The sequence below is a fragment of the Crinia signifera genome, chromosome 1 (genome assembly GCF_055691185.1).
Source record: "Crinia signifera chromosome 1, ASM5569118v1, whole genome shotgun sequence".
Lineage (NCBI taxonomy): Eukaryota > Metazoa > Chordata > Amphibia > Anura > Myobatrachidae > Crinia > Crinia signifera.
The window spans coordinates 61,116,207-61,135,522 of record NC_139217.1 but is presented as its reverse complement, the minus strand read 5'-3'; the positions used below and the strand labels follow the sequence as shown (position 1 = coordinate 61,135,522).

Here is a 19,316-nt window from a genome sequence, read left to right as displayed (position 1 = left end):
GGATGATTGGTGATGGACTTTGGTAACACATCGGTATCTGCATGGTTCACAGATGGTCCGCAATGACAAAAGGTCGACACAAGCAACAGATCAACATGTCATTGGTCGGCACAAGAAAAAAGTCGAGATGAGTTTTTCACCATTTTTTCCCTTTTTTCAATGTTTTTACCATTCATGTGACGTGACCTGAAGCAAGGCGAGTGACGCTGTGCACTATTTGCTGGTCCACGTGCTCAGGTGTCGACATTGATGCCAGAAATCTTCAATGTCAACCTAGACATTTGCTAGTGTTGGCCTAGTGCAAGCATGGGCAATCTGTGGTTCTCCAGCTGTCATAAAACTACACATCCCAGCATGCATCGCCACAGTTTTTAGCATTCCCTAGGAGCAAAATTGTGGCAAGGCCTGTTGGGACTTGTAGTTTTGCAACAGCCGGAGAGACGCATGTTGCCCACGCCTGACCTAGACATTGTCTGTGAGATGATCCCCACCCATAAATTGCCTAGTAATTCAATAGCTGCGTGAGTAGAACCCAGCCCTGTGGATTGTCTGCCCACAAATTGTTTTTGTTTTGGGATCCTGGTGCTTTTGCTTTACCTGTACTTATACATCTGAGTGGATACTCCATTCAGTGTTACTAGGACTGTCAGATGTTGCGCTGCATATAAGAAACTGTTAATAAATAAATAATAAATAAATATGAAAAGCTTTTGGACATTTTTGCAAGGTGCCCCCAACATCTCCTCAACGTTGAACCCCCTACCTCTAATGTGCCAGGACTATGCTGGGGAGTGTAGCCAACCAGTAGCCTCACTGGGAAGGAATTGCACCCATTCTGTCATGTGCCATGTTCACTTCATCCCAACTGACTGGGAGGTTTAAAACGGGTATGAGCCATTGGGTCAACATGTATTGGCTTAACCACTGACGGTCGACGCAAGCATTATGTCGACAATGGTAAGGTCGAAATGAATTTTTCAAGTCCCCCCTGAATATTGACCTAGTCAGCATGGGCACCATCGGTGTACTGTGTCCTCCACCACACCGTGTTGGCTAAAAAAAAACGTCATGTCGACCTTCCCATTGTTAACCTAATGCTTGGGTCAACCTTCCAACCCTGTTGACCTTAGCCACGTCCACCTATTTCACGTGTTGACCTAAGCACTGTCGACCCAGTGCATGTCAACCTAAATAGGGTCAACCCAGTGACGTATCCCGTTTTAAAAGATTGTAGCTATCATTTTATTCTATGTGGGCTTTGGCCGTAACTATAGCTGGGTCCACATTCCATGACTTTCCTATAGATGTGGACTATTTCAATGGGTTCTGAAGATGTTTTGCATCGTCCATTGTGCATGCTGTATCATGATGCAGATGCGCTGTGCCGCTGATTGTTTGTCGCTTGTGTTGATCTTTTTAACATTCAGGAAGATTGTATGTATACTCCTGGGTGTGGCCACTGATGATATATATTGCAAGATTGCACGGTGTATATGCACTTTATCATTTGTCCAGGAGTTTAAGGGAAATCGTTGATGACCTTGCACTTTTTGCGAGTGTCACAATGGGCAAGATTCTCTAACATTCGTGCGGCCACATTTCATCGGCGACCGCAGACATAATTATCCCATATGCACTAACATATGAGATAATTATGGCAAAGGACAGCTCTTGCGTTAAGAGCTGTTCTTTGTGATCTGGCTGGCGATGTGCAGCGGCTCCCCCTCCTAGCTGCTTCTGTGGGCAGGCTCTCCTCCTCCTCCCTGCACCCGGAAGAACAGTGCTGTGCTGCCCGGACACAGGTGAGGTGGGTTGGCGGGGGTATGTTCAGGACGGCGGTGGGTCGTGGTAGAAGCCCATAGGCTTCTATTGGACATCGCAAGCTTTTGCTGGTGATGCCCCCCCACCCCGTAGCGGTAGCCCGGCGGGGGTCTTTAGTGCATCCCACAATAACGGGGTTTTTACTGCATTTTTCGTTGAGAGAATCTCGCCCAATGTGTAGCCATCTTAAATGGTGTGAAAGTTATCCAAAAGAAAGAGACTGACTGAATTAATTTCTCTTTCCCATATACCTGAGTAACGGACTCAGCATAGACTCTCTTTAGAAGAGAGAGGGACAGCAGATTGGGCGTATGGTGTACTGATGGGAACGGGGGAGGAATTGGACAGTAAATTACAGCCATCTCCATCAAATATGTATACTCCATTTCTATTTCATCCTGCCAAATGCTTCCACAGTGTGCTGATCTCCCCCCCCCCCCCCATGCCAAGTAAGAGAAATACTGTATGAAGCCACTTTGTAGGCTTTCCATAGTAATAAATTAAATATGACTCTTGAAACAACTCAGGAGTCAATTAAGCCCTCGGTTAAACCAGCTAATTAAATAGACGACCTGTATAGTAATTCCTGACTTTATAAATGCAAGTTATGGTTTATTATTTTTGTTGTTGGTTCCAGGACCTCAAACAGCAGCCAGACGTTATCTTCCTGCCACACAATGGAGTCGTGCGCCCCCGATGAGTTCTTCCAGTCCCTTAACCACGCCGAGCAGACGTTCAAGAAGATGGAAAGCTACCTGCGGCACAAGCAGCTATGTGATGTCATCCTGATCGCTGGCGATCGTAGGATTCCCGCCCACAGGTCAGTCACAATTGCATTATGTATGATGGTTTACAAAGCTAATAACCTAATCCCAGGATCTGTAAGCCTCTGCTATTCTGCATGACTTTCCTAGTATTAGAAATATTCCAGGCAATAATCAGGGTCTGTACGGAGACTGCACCCAGGCCCCTCCTGTCTTAAACTGGCCCTACTTCACCTCCACACTGTTTCTCTATGAACTCCAAAGCTCTGAGAGAGAAAGTAAGAACCAATCAGCTTCTGTCATTTGAAAGGCTACGTTTGAAAAATGACAGAAGCTGTTATTTCTCCGATACATCTGCCCAGTGGTTGCTGGAAATGGGCCTATACACCTATGTAGTGTATTTCTGTTTAATTTAATGTTATCTTCATTGAAAAAAAAAACCACTGCTTTTCTTTCAAAAATAAGGAAATATCTGACCCCAAACTTTTGAATGGTAGTGCATGTATACACTATAGCAGGGGTGGCCAAACCGGTCCTCAAGATCTACCAACAGTACATGTTTTCCAGGCAACCCATGGATCATTAGTAGGAATGCATGCAGTAGGTTTGAAAATGTGACGGTTAGTAATAACTACAGCTCAGGGCTGTCTTAACAGCAGTGTGGGCCCCTGGGCAAAGCAATGCACTGGGGCCCTTACCCATTCTCCCCTCCTAGGGGTGGGGGGGTGCTATCAGCAGCAGCTTTGATGTCCCACGGGTGGCAGGGGGTGCTCTATCTTCCATTCAACATGTAGGACCTGGAGCAGTAACTTCTGCTAATTACTCCTTTACTGCACAGGTGGTGGGAGGGAGAACACTAACGTGTGGAAAGGGGCACTTGTAAATGACTTCCAGGGAGGTAGGGGGTGTTTTATATGCAGGGGAGGGTTGGATAATGGAGTGGGCTTAATATTCGTCATTTTCCAGTGGAAGTGCAGCTTCTTTGACTGCAGATATCGCCATTATCTGGAAGTAGATTTCTTAGCCTTCAATAGTATAAAAACCTAGACTTTCAGGAGGTGCTGGGAACTTGGGGATCAGAGATCAGGAGCCAGAGCAATCCATTGACAAAAAATATAAAACTGTACACCAGACGTTTGGAGCTGGAGCAGGGACCGGCTGTGGGAAGGCTGATATATCTGGTTATGGGCATGATAGAGACAAGCCGCTAGTGTCGACAGATATGGGAGAGTCCCAGCTTTTGGAATAAACTCTCAGAAAAACTCTAAGTCAGAGAGAACCTGAGAAATATGACTGGGAAGTGCAATTAACAGGTCGGATGTGGACTGCTGCTTTGAAGTTGGATATCTCCAGTTCCCCAGGGCCGATTTTTAAAATCCTGGTATCCCTGGAAAAAGGCAGTAGAGCATGCAGGGGTCATCCCAGGAGTCTAATGGTCCTCATCTGAAAGCTTAGGGTCCCCTCTTTCCATGGGTATAAGAATTGTAAAAATCGGCCCTTGGGAACCGGAGATATCTGACTTCAAAGCAGTGGTCCCCATCCAAGCCTGTTAATTGTTATTCCCAGTCAGATATTTCAGGTTCTGTTTGACTTAGAGTTTTTTTGAGGGTATATTCCAAAAGCTGGGACTCTCCCCCTTTGATGGACACTAGTAGCTTGTCTCTTCTTTTCCCAGAACCAGAGATATCAGCCTGCCAGCAGCTGGTTACTGCTCCAGCTCCACACACCTGGTATGTAGTTTTATATACTCGTTGGCAGATTGCTCTGCCTCCTTAATTCTGATCCCCTAGTGCCCAATACCATTTTGTAGGTGGGATTCTCTAGTTTTTAATTCCATTAAAATCCAAGAAATCTATTTCCGGGAACTGGAGATATCTGTAGTCAAGCAAGCTGTCCTCCCACCAGAAAATTATGAATAATAAGCCCACTCCACTATACACCCCTCCTCTGCATATTAAACATCCTCTACCACCCTGGAAGTTATGTATCAGGGCCCCTTCATTCAGCCCAATGCCCCCTTCTCCCACCCCATCTCCCACTATATGTGCTGTAAAGGGGCAATTAGTGGAAATTACTGATCCAGGCTCTACATGCTGAGCGGTTGATATAATGCCCCCTACCACCCGCGGGACATCAAAGCTTCCCCCACCCCTACCGCTGGAGGATCGGTAGGGGGCCAAATACATTGCTATGCCCAGGGGTCTACACTGCTGTTAACGCCCTTGTATGTATATATATGTATATGTGTGTGTATATATATGTATACACATATATACAGTATATCTTTTTTAAATTATTATTATTTATATACATTTGGTCTATCTATAATACTTTAACTGACCCGGCATATACTTGGTCACCTAAGTGTCCATCTCTGTGCTTTGCTCCACCCCTCTGGAAACCCCCTTCTGAAAATCCTGCGTTTGCCCATTAAGCCCATACGAAAAGACGGCCCTGCTACAGCTGTAACGTGGACCGTTGGTAGATCTTGAGGACCGGTTTGGCCAGCCCTGCACTATAGTATTGAATAGGTTACTGTGGGTCTGTGTTTCTTCATTGATACAAAGAACGATCTCCTGTCCGCACACCCCATTCTGTCACTAACCCAAAAATAAATGTATTTTCAATTACTTCAAGATGAAAGTGAAGTAAAGCAGTTCAGGCAAACAAAAGGCCGATAAGGTATAATAAATAATTCACCAGCGTGAGGTTTGGTGCTGAGCTGTCAGATGTACAATAAATTAGTCAGTACATTGTGCTGAATTACTAAGCAGCCTGGATGAAAAAAAAATGTGGTGTCTTTCAGGTTGGTGCTGTCCTCGGTGTCGGACTACTTTGCGGCAATGTTCACCAGCGATGTGAGAGAAGCTAAACAGGAGGAAATCAAAATGGAGGGTGTGGAACCCAATGCACTATGGGCCTTAGTTCAGTATTCTTACACAGGTAATATAGATTGGATGGATTAAATAATTAAATATTCCCCCTACTAATGTCTTTCAGTAAAGTGCATATACCGTTTACTTAAGGACCGGTTTGTGTTGCCCTGACGGAGTATACATTTCTCTCGCATACATTACCAGTCAGCAGCGCTGCATTCAGAGTGGCATTTACCCTAGGCATTGTGAGTGGTTGGGAATAACACCCCCAGCCCCCCTATTCAATTTGAGATACACGAGGGCAGGTTTATCGAAGCTTGGAGAGAGATAAAGTGGATAGCGATAACAGTTCCCAGCAATTTACAGGTTGTGTTTTTAAAATGTAATTCCATTTCTCTCCGAGCCTCGATAAATCTACCCCATAGATTGGTCATGGTAACGAAGCAAGAAAGGAAATTTAAATCAATACACTCAAGTAACACAGCCATCTTGATGCTGCACCTTTGCCCATAACTTGTCCCTTGGTGATACATAGGGATTACGCTGCGGTCAGGCCGAAGGATGGAATACCGATGGGTAAGGTAAGTATACTAACCCGACCTTCTAGCAGTCTAACCCTCCCCGGTAGTGCCTAACACTAACCATCGTACCCAACTGCCTAAATCTAATCCCCCCCCCCCCACACACACACACACTTCTAAGTGTCAAACCTAATTCCTCCTCCCTTCAGCCTAACCCGAAGTCCCCCCAGTAGTGCCTAGACTGAACACCCCCACCCCCCTCTTCCCCAGCTGCACGCTGCCCCGGCCCACACACTGACCGTTAGGGGTTGCCGGCCTTCGGTATTCCAACGTGGGCATTCTGAACTGTTTAATGTTCTGGTGCTGGTCTCTTAAGGGCAATCTGGATGCCGGCATCAGTATATTAAACGTCAGCTGGGGTGCTGACGGCATCTCGCCCCTAGTTGTGCTGTGTGCAAAATACAAGAGTTTGTGTGTTTTATTGCTTGTTCCCCAAGTCAAGTCCTTGGGACACCCTCACAGTACATGGGTTCCATATCGCCATGATCCAGCTCAGGTGTTTGACCGACACAGATCCTCAGGTGGTACCTATTATTTTACTTGTGACCTACATTCTACCATTATAATTAGCCGTCTTTAAAATACTAACCGTACTAATATTTTCATATATTTTATAACTCTGTTTGTGGTATAAAAAAAAAAACCCATAACCGAATGTTTCTTTAGCCAACATATTTTATTTCTCTATATACGGATTACTTGTGCATATTCTGAGGGTGTTTATGCACAAGGTGAGGCCTGGAACGTCTGTGACAGACCGCGGACATGCTCCAGTGCCCATTTCGGTTTGGAATACATTTGATGCACCTTGTTTCCCCCCGCAGGATCTCTTATTGCTGGTCTGTTGCTCGCATTTAATTTCAGGTTGTACTACATCGTTAAGGATGCGTGAAAAATGACAATGCTTTTCTTGTATTGCAATCTATGAATGGGTTAAATAGAATTTTCTATCTGTCATTTGTATTCCAAATCATGATATTCTGGATTTTGTTATTGCATTCTGTTATGTTAAATGTGTTGCACACACCACTTTCCCGAGTCCATTAAACCCCTGCGTCAGTGCTGTCCAGTGATCCAGATAATAAAGTCTCTTGTTCCCTGATGCGGAGGTCTGAATCCTCTTTAACTGGTGGAAATCAGGCCCTGAGTGAAAGAAGACTTTAAGGGGCATTTTGGTTAAAATACAATTTGATTTGAAAATCATGGCAGAAATAAAAATACATGTAAAGTTTTATTTGATCGGAATTTGTTCCTTTCTGAAATAATTTGCCTATCTGTCTAAAGATGTCCTTTCTTTCTCCTTTCTGGCCATGTTTTTAGCAGTGTTGCTTCTCTGACTGATCACATGTGACTGACAGACATGCAGATCTGGAAATGCAAATATTGCAGATTTACTGCAGTTATAGGGGTGCTGTGATGTCACAGCAGATCAAATAACTGCAAAGGTTTATCTGCCAAGATGGGAGTTCTATTGAAGTTGGGATATTGCTATGGGCAACCAATTAGATATTTAATTCTTATTTAGCGCCTTCTGGAAAATAATAGATAAGACTTAACAAGAACTCCCATCTTAGTAAATGTACCCCTCAGTCTGTGATGTGGATTTACCATCTATGTATCTGTACCACTTGAGCTGTTCTCTGCTATCAACCTGTTTTTGGTTTTGTATGAGCGATCACAGTTTTTGCAATACTTAGATCCCATGTCCCCTCTACACAGGTCGCCTGGAGTTAAAAGAAGACAGTATTGAGAGCCTCCTGTCCACCGCTTGCCTCCTGCAGTTGCCCCTGGTGGTGGAGGCATGCTGCAAGTTCTTAATGAAACAGCTGCACCCTTCCAACTGCCTGGGCATCCGCTCATTTGCTGATGCACAAGGATGTACGGATTTACACAAAGTGGCCCACAGTTACACAATGGTGAGTATATGAACTGTATCTAGAGGATTTGATTCTACTTAATATGAGACTACATTGGGACCTAATTTGGATATTTCAAATATGTAACCTAGTGAGCACTCGGAATTTGCGTTTGCTTTGTCCCAGTTCTAGGGGGGTATTCAATGTTCCGATTACATGGAAAACTGCAAAGAAATCTGCCGTTTCTGCAAAGAATAGATGGAATTCTCATTCCATCTATTCAATGTTTTTTTTTTTCTGTTTGCGCCCGTTTTCACATATTAGTTAGTCATTCGTAGACTTGCATGGGGTTGTCTGGGCAAAGACTATCAACGCAATCCTCCACAAAATTGCGCAGCAGCGAGTCCATTATTATATGCGATAAGGAACTTTGCATGGGGATTCTTTTTATTCCAACTCAGTTTATATCTTGGATCATGGTCCTGAACTTTTGCTTGTATTTACTGGTCAGGATTATGAAGGACTGCATCAGAATACTCTTATTACCTGCGTTTATCTCTTGGGGTCTTGGCGGACTGATGTAAAGAAATTGAGTTTGTGGCGGCTGCAGAGGGTAGGGCTGCAGCACAGTTCAAGATTCAAATGGGGAGATGCACTAACTGCCAGTGAGTCAGCTTGGAATGACGGTTGGTGTTGCTCCCCATTTTGAATTGTGCTGCAGCCCCAACTCTGGAGCCCTAACTCCAGAGCCACCACTTGAAGCTTTTGTTACATTGGGACCCATAATGGGAGTCTCAGTCACATTTGTTTACAAAATATTTCTGGATAGAATCTATTTTATGTAAAGCAGTCTATAAAAACCTGTTATCTGTTATTTTGGAGCTATCATTTGATATTTTTTATTTATTTATGTATTTTATTTATTGATATGTGGGTGTGTAGTAGAACTCTGATGTGTGTGCATTCCTTGGTGTATGTTTTGATACAAAAGGCATTTTGTATTGTGGTTCATACGTCCAAGCCATGCGTCTTTTTTTGTATATGAGGATGTGACTAATGCTGCTTTCCCACTGCCTACACGGGTAAAGACCCGTTTTTTTTAAACGGGTCTTTAAACGGGTAAGAGCCATAAGACTCTTTCCCACTGCAGCTTTTAAACGGTAAATTACCGTTTAAAAGCTGTTTTTGTCACATTCACACTTACCCGTTTAAAAACCCGTTTAAGCAGTGTAAAGATAGGGGGGGGGGGGGGGGGGAGAATTTAAAAAAAAAAACGGCGTGGGGTCCCCCCCACTGCCGTAACCAGCACCAGGCTGAAAGAGCCGGGGCTGGTAATAAAAAATCAGGAAACCCGACAAATAGGGGTTCCCTGATTTTTTACAACCAGCTCCAGGTCCGGGGCTGGTTCCCAAAATACGGGGGACAAAATGACTAGGGGTCCCCCGTATTTTAAGAACCAGCCCCAGGCACAACCAGCCAGCAGGGTAATGCCACAGCCGGGGGACACTTATGATATAAGTTCCCGCAGCCAAAGCATTAACCCTACCGACCAGTCAGCCTGGCCAGGGGCCCTGGGGGAGTGGGGACCCCCCCAATAAAGGGGTCCCCCCCCTCCAGGACTTACCTGACCAGGCTGAAGCCTGGTGCTGTCCCCGGTGACCCTGGAGCGGTGGTCACCGGGCTGATGGTATTGTGTAAAAAATAGAATAAAAACCATTGTCTTTTACTGGTGAACTATGAGTCCCAGCAAGCCTCCCCCGCAAGCTGGGACTTGGAGAACCACAAGTCCCAGCCTGCGGGGCATTAAAGGGCCCGCTGGGTCTTGTAGTTCCACAGTAAAAGAAAGAGTTAAATAAACACACTGACACACGTGAAAAATAAAAGTTTAATACATACATAACACATACATACTGATACTTACCTATCTTGAGCCCGTAGGTAGCCCTGGTCCTGATGTCCTGGTCCGTGTCGGCGTCTGTATCCAGTCGGCATCCCTGTCGGCGACGGCGTCGGCGGTCCGGAGTCCGAAGAAATCCATTTGGGAAGCTGTGGAAGGAAACCATACTCACCTGTCCCAGCGCGACGTAGTCCAGGTAAGGTCTTTGCAAAAAAAACAAACCGACACCCGAACCAAGCGGACAGCTGAGAGACGCACGGTGTGTTTACATCGTGCGGCTCCGCCCCCGAATGCCGCTATTGGCCGCCTTGCGGCCTAGCGGCCAATCAGGAGCCGCTAGGCCGCAAGGCGGCCAATAGCGGCATTCGGGAGGCGGAGCCGCACGATGTAAACAAACACACGTGTGTCTCCGTCAGTCCGGTCTGGTTCGGGTGTCGGTTTTTTTTTTTTTTGCAAAGACCTTACCTGGACTACGTCGCGCTGGGACAGGTGAGTAGGATTTCCTTCCACAGCTTCCCAAATGGATTTCTTCGGACTCCGGACCGCCGACGCCGACAGGGATGCCGACTGGATACAGACGTCGACACGGACCAGGACATCAGGACCAGGGCTACCTACGGGCTCAAGATAGGTAAGTATCAGTATGTATGTGTTATGTATGTATTAAACTTTTATTTTTCACGTGTGTCAGTGTGTTTATTTAACTCTTTCTTTTACTGTGGAACTACAAGACCCAGCGGGCCCTTTAATGCCCCGCAGGCTGGGACTTGTGGTTCTCCAAGTCCCAGCTTGCGGGGGAGGCTTGCTGGGACTCATAGTTCACCAGTAAAAGACAATGGTTTTTATTCTATTTTTTACACAATACCATCAGCCCGGTGACCACCGCTCCAGGGTCACCGGGGACAGCACCAGGCTTCAGCCTGGTCAGGTAAGTCCTGGAGGGGGGGGACCCCTTTATTGGGGGGGTCCCCACTCCCCCAGGGCCCCTGGCCAGGCTGACTGGTCGGTAGGGTTAATGCTTTGGCCGCGGGAACTTATATCATAAGTGTCCCCCGGCTGTGGCATTACCCTGCTGGCTGGTTGTGCCTGGGGCTGGTTCTTAAAATACGGGGGACCCCTAGTCATTTTGTCCCCCGTATTTTGGGAACCAGCCCCGGACCTGGAGCCTGGGGCTGGTTGTAAAAAATCAGGGAACCCCTATTTGTCGGGTTTCCTGATTTTTTATTACCAGCCCCGGCTCCTTCAGCCTGGTGCTGGTTTCGGCAGTGGGGGGGGACCCCATGCCGGTTTTTTTTTTAACGGGTAAAGGGCTACCCCTTTCCCACTGCCGAAAAAACGGCTATAACACGGTAAAAACACTGCTTTTTACACGGGTAACAAAAACCGGTATTTGTTACCCGTGTAAAGCAACCTGGAGCTTTCCCACTGCAGCTCTAGCCGTTTAAAAAGGCTAAAAAAACGGCATTTACACGTGTAAAGCCTGCAGTGGGAAAGGGGTATATATCCAATCGGATTAAACGTGTTGGGCGTGGCCTCTTCATACTGAGTGTCTCCTGGGGGCCCGGCTTCTCAGCTGATTTTTGAACGTATCCAGGCTGTTATCCAGTGATTCAGGCACACATTTGTTTTGTACTGTAAATCTATGCATATTATGTGTTGCAGTTTCATTATTTCTATTACTAGCCAAGTTCCTCCGAAGTACTCATTTTGGTAGTAAAGAGTTGGCTTGGCTGAGGTGGAGACATTCAGTGTATATGTGTGTAGCGGTATTGCACGTTCCAGATGGATCCACCTGTTGCTTGGTAGTACTGACTGACCTAACCTTGCGCTCTGGGAAAGCTGTGAGATGGTAAACTGGTACGGGAGCAGGCACTGGAAGCGATATGGAACATTCTGCTGCTGGCATACGTCAGCCATCCATCTGTCGGCACAGGCTGTGCAGCTTTGTGGCATGCCGTACTGAGAGGAATATACTATGCCTGACACCTTGACACTTCATTGTGCCAGGGATGTAAGTGTAACCATCGGGGGGGTTACATATTTATACAGACAGGGTAGTTCAGGCTTTCTTTAGAGATGTTTTAGTAACATAAAACTGTGCGGCTTTAAAATTGGTCATTTGGACCATCAGAGCTTCGAAATCAAAATATCACATATATTATATAGAACATTAGGTGGGGAATTCCGATGTTTTTGTCGTGAAATTCTATGGCCGCCCTATTGAGCAATTCAGTTATTTTTGAAAGCTCATTAATTATCGTGCTGGGTCTCACTCAAGTTCCGTAGCTCAGCTTCGTGGCTGAACCAGTGTAATGTCCGGGTTAGATGTTTTCACACATTTTTGCTTATCACCTCGGGAGACTGCAAGGAGAAATGTGTCCACTCGTGGCGTGTGTGCACCCAAATGGTGCAACAATGGCCGCTGGTAACAGCCGCTGGGGAACACAAATGAGTACCTTTTTTGTGCTCTAGTTCCTAAATTTTGAGGATAAAGCTTCTTTCCTTGGTGTCAAGAGCATACACGGAAAAGATGTACTAAAGCCTTGGAAGATGGAGAAAGATAAGAGATATATGACGCAGTGAAGAAGAGAGCAGGCGGAGGAGTTGCTCATGACAACCAGTCAGCTTTTGAAGTATCATTTATCAAGTGCATTTTATAAAACGACTAGGCAGCAGCTGATTGGTTGCAAGGGGCAACTTCTACACACTTTGGGCCTCATTCAGACCTGGTTGTTGATTTGCAAAGTTACAGATGACTGTGAGTATATAACTGCCCCCCCCCCCCCCCCCTCTTCGCGTCATTTTTTTTCACTACCACCCTTTTAAGAGATCTATTAAAAGTGAATTTGTATTACACTAATTGATACATTAACTACAGTAATTTGACAAAAGTGTGCACCCAAAAAGCGTATAACTCATACACTCAGCTTGCAAACATGTTTAAGAGAAACTGGCCCTAATTCTAAACCCCACCATAATAACGTAGGACATTAGTAGATTAGATTAAATTTCTCAGGAAAGAGAAAAGCGGTTTTATAATACGGTAAAAGTTATCAGAAGCTCACTGTGAACCACGGTCAGGTGATGGCTGCTTGGATTGCCACAGAGAAGGTAGTTAAGGTTAAGAAGTCACTTAAGACGTTTAATCTCCGGGACCAGATGTCGTTACTGCTGAATATTTCAAGCTTTTAAAGAGCCATGCTGGTGAAAGTTTCTTCTATTTTTATTGTATTTTATATTCGTGCTACAGGTTGTCTGAATCAGATTATATTGATTATAATTACTTAAGGCGCCCATACATCAGCAAAAGACTTAGGGGGGTATTCAATGTTCCACCGCTATTCCAGACGGGGGAAATAGCGGTGGGTCCCTATTCAATGCTGTCTTTACCGACAACATTGAAGAGGGATCACGGAAGAACGAGCCCGACTTCAAGAGCTGTCGGGCCCGTTTTGCCTATAACGGCTGTGGATTGTCGCGATCCCGGACGCTGATTGACAATCCATGGCCGTTTACGCAGTCGTGCACTTTTCGACGATTGGCGGTCGGGGCATTGCATCCTGCCTTCCGATTTGCTGTTGGTCGAAACGTAAATGATTTGTAAATTTTTCAAAATTGAAAAACCTGATTTTAGTATTTCCAAAAACTTTTTGGTCACAATCTGCCATCTGTGAAACCCATCATACTCTGCAGAGTTCTTTACATAATTATCGGTAAAATACCGATTTGATTGATTGTTGCTGTATAGGGGACGTTACTCTTCTTATTAATAAAGCTCAAATCCGTCTTGTTTGTCTTAAGGGACAATGAAAGTATCATCAGCTCTAATCTATTAAAAGATCAAAAATAGTTGGAGCTTTGAGCAAGTATATGGTTGTAGGCGAGTCTGGAATAGGTTTGAAATGCAAATTACCAACTGCTAACTTCATTCGTTGTACACCAGCATGTCACAGTAGTAACAGAAATCTGGGACACGGTTCTTCATCTCATATATACAAGTCTTTGAACAAGAACCTGAAGAAGAATTTTAATATGCAGTTGTTATCATCTATAAATGATGGGTCCTCAGTGACTAGGTCGACATCAAAAGCTTGTTTTAGTTAGTTTTTTAACGTATTTTTGTTGTCAATTTGTAGATTGGAGCACATGGACAACTAATTGGTGTACTATATTCCGGATACCTTAAAGGAGAATTGAAAATAACTGTACCCATACAAACGCATACTCCTCGTACACTTAATCCCCGATACACACTAGATGTTACTAACAGAAGAGGTCACTCACCGTCTTCTACAATGTTGGAACCGCCACCTGTAGCTGACTATCACTGGAGAAGCAGGAACTGAGCTCATGTTTGTTTTGCTCAATGCCCATTAAGTTTGTTTATAAAAAAAAAAAAGAAAGCTAATTGCCAGGGTCAAAAGGTGTATATTTAGTAAATATACGCAGTGGCCGGTTCCTGCCTTGCAGCGGTAGTAAGTAAAAAGATCCCCTACGCCAGTGTTTCGCAAACTTAAATGCCTCTGGGCAATTGCAGGTGTGCTTCTGGTTGATGGTCTAAAACCAACACAAAATATTTATGATCAATGTAATAGGCAACACCAGTGCTTGTGGCTTCTAATCATAAACTGTTGAGTATCAGAAGCAAATCCTGTCCCACACCACATAAATGAACCCAAAGGATGAAATAAAAACATATTTTATATGGTGGCAGTGTGCGCCGAAGATGCATCGCCAAAAAATTGGGACGAGCACCCTCACCCCTAAAGCAACAATGCTGTATCTTACTTTAATTGGGCTGAGCGGTGGCAGCAGCTGGCTCTAGTACCCGGAAGTCCATCTTCATTCAGAGTAGATACTGCAGGAACACACAGGGGAGAAAGAGCAAAGACTGCCCAGCGCTGCCATCCATATTGTATATTAGCAGTGGGTCATCCGCCAGAGGAGCCGGGCAAAATGCTACTATTATACATTACAACAGGCAGTGCTGCAGCTGGCGGCGGCCAGTCGTAGTGTATGCGGACTGTGCGCCCTCAGTGCTAGGCATCGTCTGCACCGCCCTAGTTACAGTCCTGCTTTGGAGTACTGGCTACATTTTGCCATAGATTTTTGTTTTTCATTTAATATTTCTTACTGTAGAATAATTGTATTCAGATTGTTAGGAAATGCTGTTCTAACCCAGACTGATGATAATTAGAAACAAATGCTTCTCCAAGCAAAGCTGAGAATGCAGAAGTAAATTCCCCAGACCAGGCTGCCAAAGGTTCTGCCTGTACTATGCACTTTCACGTGACTCATTACTGACGGTTGCCTAATTAGCATAATTGCCCTTTTCTCTGTACTCACTGTCTCATGCACGGTCTCTTCAGCCTGGCTTATTTTTATTGAGAACAAAAAGGGTAACTGAATACATATTAATAACACATATTGAGGCCCTCTGAAACTTTTCAAATTGTGTGTGTGTGAGGGGTGGGGGGACTGTATTTTTGAGCACATTCAAGAATGGTGTGCAACCACCTCCAGCATCAAATTGAGAATAATTGTTTTAAAGGAGTAAAGTCCTTAATAAGGAGGGTTATGGGCTTGGCATTCTGGCCAGGTCAATATGCGCTGCTATGGTTCAAGTAATTGCTGTTGGATCACTCCCACAAGTAATTCATTAGAAAGAGCTGTAAAAAAAATTCTCTTTATAATTATTGAATGGCCTTTATGATAATACATGGAGTGGTGCACGCAGTCATACAAACGTGTGAATGTTACAAGATGTTTATGCACAGTAAGGACCATCCATTTACATTGGCCTCTATTTCTTATTTGCAGGAACACTTCATGGAAGTAATAAGAAATCAAGAGTTCCTGTTGCTGCCGGGGGCAGAGATTGCAAAGCTGTTAGCAAGCGATGATATGAACATTCCCAGTGAAGAAACCATTCTAAACGCTTTGCTCACGTGGGTTCGGCACGACGTGGAACAAAGGAGGAGAGACCTTAGCAGACTGCTGGCTTATATCCGATTGCCTCTGTTGTCACCACAGGTACATCATGTCACTGCTGTGGTGGCCTAAGCAAGCGTGCATGGCGTATTGGTGGGATATAGTTTCGCTGTAGCGGTTGTTTCTTTGTAAAGTGATGAGTTTCAACTGCAATTATTTAAAAAACAGAATGGCTTTGATATAGTTTGTTTTATCTCTGTGCCTTTTGTATTGGATCTGCTTGTCGTGAGAGATGGCCCTAACTCTATACACAGGGTTACTATAAAAGAAATAGAAACTTTTTAATTTTTTTTATTATAAATCAAGTATTATTGATATAGTCAAAATACTTACATGTATATGTAAAGGTGGCCATACACTTGTCTGAGGCTGCATGAGATATCCCGGCAACTGTTCTGTGGTCCTTTAGCTAACGATGTATCGTATGCGACCACAGCTAACGATGTATCGTATGCGACCACAGCAAGTGCTGCCAGATAAGATGAATCTTAGGTTTAGCGCATGCGTTCTCCGGAACAGATCCGATGCGCACGGGACCGGAAGGTGATACACTTATGATTTCTCGGCGCAATGCGTCAGAATTGGGGGAAAAGTGCCCAAATCGTGGAAGAAGTGTATGGCCACCTTAAGACTCAGCACTCAGGTCAGAATAGAGACTTTGAACTGCCCAGTTGTCACCTAGTAACTCCCATTCAGTCTGTGAGAAGCGACTTGTATGCAACACAGAGTCAGGTTAGTACTATAGTGTTACCAGTGACCGCTCCTATAGAAGTGGGAGTCATGTGACTGAGGCAAGCATCAGGGACATGCATCACAATCTCTGGCAGGAGGCTTCACGTTCTAGAACATTGCGTTGCCCTTTTGCAGTGATGTCCCTATGCAGCGCTCTGACACTATTTTCGAAGGCGTTGGCTCATTTTTCTCCCTCCTATTCCCGTCTTCTGCTGTTCTTCAGATGCGGGCAGGGAGAAGAAGAGGAGGAAGGGAATGGGGGCCCAGATTTACTCCTGCACTGGGGCCCAGGGCTCAAAAGATACACCACTGGGTAATGCCTTTCTTCTGACTTAATATGCTTGGCAGTAAAAAAAAAAAAGGGGGTGCAGGGTGCTAATATGAAGCATTATGTGATTTAAAAAAAAAGAAAATAGTGAATATAATTCAAATCAGTTCTACTTTTTATATACCCAGATAAGTGCTGCAAGGCAGGTGAGGAGTTTATCCCTATACAGTAAATACAGACTGGAATTCAATTGGGCTGCGGGCCCCTTGCTGGCTGTCTATGGGCATCTACCAGAACAATTCGATTGTTGCTTTGCCCAGACACTAACATTAGCATTTAATGTGGCTGAGTGCCCTAGGTCAGGGTGTAGCCACGCAAAGAGGGTAAACCCATCTAATTTTGCCATCTGGACATCTAAAAGTTAGGGTGCCCAAACTACGGACTGTAAACACATTTTTTTTTTAGCGCCTCCGGTGGCTGCAAGAATAAATGTGATCAGAGAAAAATTTGACTAGTTCCACTGGACACCCATTACTATAGATGGTCAGCAGGGGGCATTGCGGCACAATTGAATCCCCCCCCCCCCCCCCCCCCCCCCCCCAATTATATATTCTTGCTTAGAGCATGTGAAGGTGCACAACTCGGTTTTGCAGACTTTTTTAATTTATTTTTTTATTTAAAAAGTGTGGCAAAATAATGTACAGTATACCATAATGCAGATGATATGACCAATGCAATTCCCCATGTGTACAGTAAGGATGACTTTGTACCATAGATCACATTGATAGATCATATCCTCATTCCTGAGCTTCTCATTGGCTATTATTAAGTATATTGATGATTGGGTTTGTCTTATTGTGCCCTTTTGCAGTGGAGAGGGGGCATTAATAATCCTCAAGACACCACTCCCTTTACAAGCATCAGGGATGTTGGCCTCAACTCCCAGGAGTCTGGGAGGACACACCAAAATGTGTGTGTGTGTGGGGGGGGGGTCTGTGGTATCTTCTAAGGGCAGTAGGAAAGTATTATACACAGCATTAAAACACGTGTTTCACCTTTTTAGGATAGAACCTCATCATTGCATTCCTCATGGATATAATTGTAGTCTCCTAGCTGACAAATGGCCTGGAAGGATATATAATAAGATGGTGTTTTGATGTTAGTTTCTTGCAGACATGGAGAATAATGCACTATTTCGGGATGACATTGAGTGTCAGAAGCTGATTATGGAAGCCATGAAATACCATTTGTTGCCTGAGAGGAGACCTCAATTACAGAGCCCTCGCACCAAGCCCAGGAAGTCCACGGTGGGGGTTCTGTTTGCTGTTGGAGGAATGGATGCCACCAAAGGTAATAACACTGTGTTACAGGGATCAGCGGTCCAGTGGTGACAGAGAAGCATAACGGAACAGTGACATAAGGCATGAAGGAATGCGAAGTGGAGGAAGTCGGCAGTTGTGAGTGAAAGCGGGATTCCTGCTTCACAGATGGGATGGATAGGAATCTTCTTCACTACACATGATGCAAACACATGTTCATGCCTTGTGCAATACATTATTACTCCACGCTCCATGTTGCATACAATTTATCATCTGAATCTAGAATAATTGTCTATTTGTTACACAAGTGTCAGAAATAAGTAAAATACAATGTATTCTTCAAAAGCCGATTATATCCGCATTCTGGCTGCAAATGTCTTTACTTTTGTTGTCTATTAATCCTAGCTAATCCACAAATGCTACATATGAATAGCATTGCCTGTTATCTCTGGAATGTTCTGTGTGCTAATAAAAACCTAATGTACTGTGGGGCAAATGTATGAAGCTTGAAGAAGTGTTATCTATCCCCATGAAGAACTTTCTGTGCAAGGTGATAATGCTCCAGCCAATCAGATACTAACTGTCAATTTACATATGGGAGCTGATTGGCTGGTGCATTATCACCTTGCAGATGACGTGATATTTATCCCTATAAAGACCATCTCCAAGCTTCTTACATTTACCGCTGTGTTTGAAATGAAGCGATCGTTCTAAGTGAGCTCTTTAAATGTCCATGCAGAATATCTGGGGTCATAGGCAGCTATGATAGTGCCTGTAAGAGTACAATCTAGCTGTATGTGCTGAGTGTATCGTAGCCTACAATAGTTGATGGCCTGTACAATTGCTGCAGGATGCAGATGTCATAGCTGGGCAGGCAAATTCAAATGGCTGCTAGCTGGGATTCATGACTGACACATCCTGTGGCCAATCACTAAGTGAATATATGGTACTTGTTTCCTAGCACGGCGCCCGCCATTAGTTAAGGTATGCGATGGGACCCGATATTAGGGTTTTAATGCTGTGTACACACTTGTACAATCTGCATGAGATCCAGATGCGATTATATCTGCATACAATTTAGACTATATAGTGCAGATCTGCACTATATAGACAGGGCAGCCAAGACTTTCTGGCTGAGATATTGGAGCGCGCATCTTGAACGCATCTGGATCGCTTGGGATAAAACCCATACAATCTGCATGAGATCCAGA

At 44.6% G+C, this 19,316-nt stretch overlaps 1 protein-coding gene across 3 annotated transcripts in view; it reads left to right on the top strand.

The window, feature by feature from the left end:
• Nucleotides 1-19,316, top strand: part of KLHL5 (kelch like family member 5) — a 56,337-nt gene that overhangs the window by 24,179 nt on the left and 12,842 nt on the right. For 2 of the 3 annotated variants that reach the window (XM_083158428.1, XM_083158420.1), the window contains exons 2-7: nucleotides 2,459-2,641; nucleotides 5,392-5,528; nucleotides 7,762-7,958; nucleotides 15,616-15,828; nucleotides 16,742-16,831; nucleotides 17,950-18,136. In XM_083158428.1, the coding sequence (XP_083014554.1) occupies nucleotides 2,499-2,641; nucleotides 5,392-5,528; nucleotides 7,762-7,958; nucleotides 15,616-15,828; nucleotides 16,742-16,831; nucleotides 17,950-18,136 (967 nt within the window). In that variant the 5' untranslated portion in view covers nucleotides 2,459-2,498. The remainder of the gene's footprint in view (nucleotides 1-2,458; nucleotides 2,642-5,391; nucleotides 5,529-7,761; nucleotides 7,959-15,615; nucleotides 15,829-16,741; nucleotides 16,832-17,949; nucleotides 18,137-19,316) is intronic. The other variant, XM_083158423.1, reaches the window with a different exon arrangement.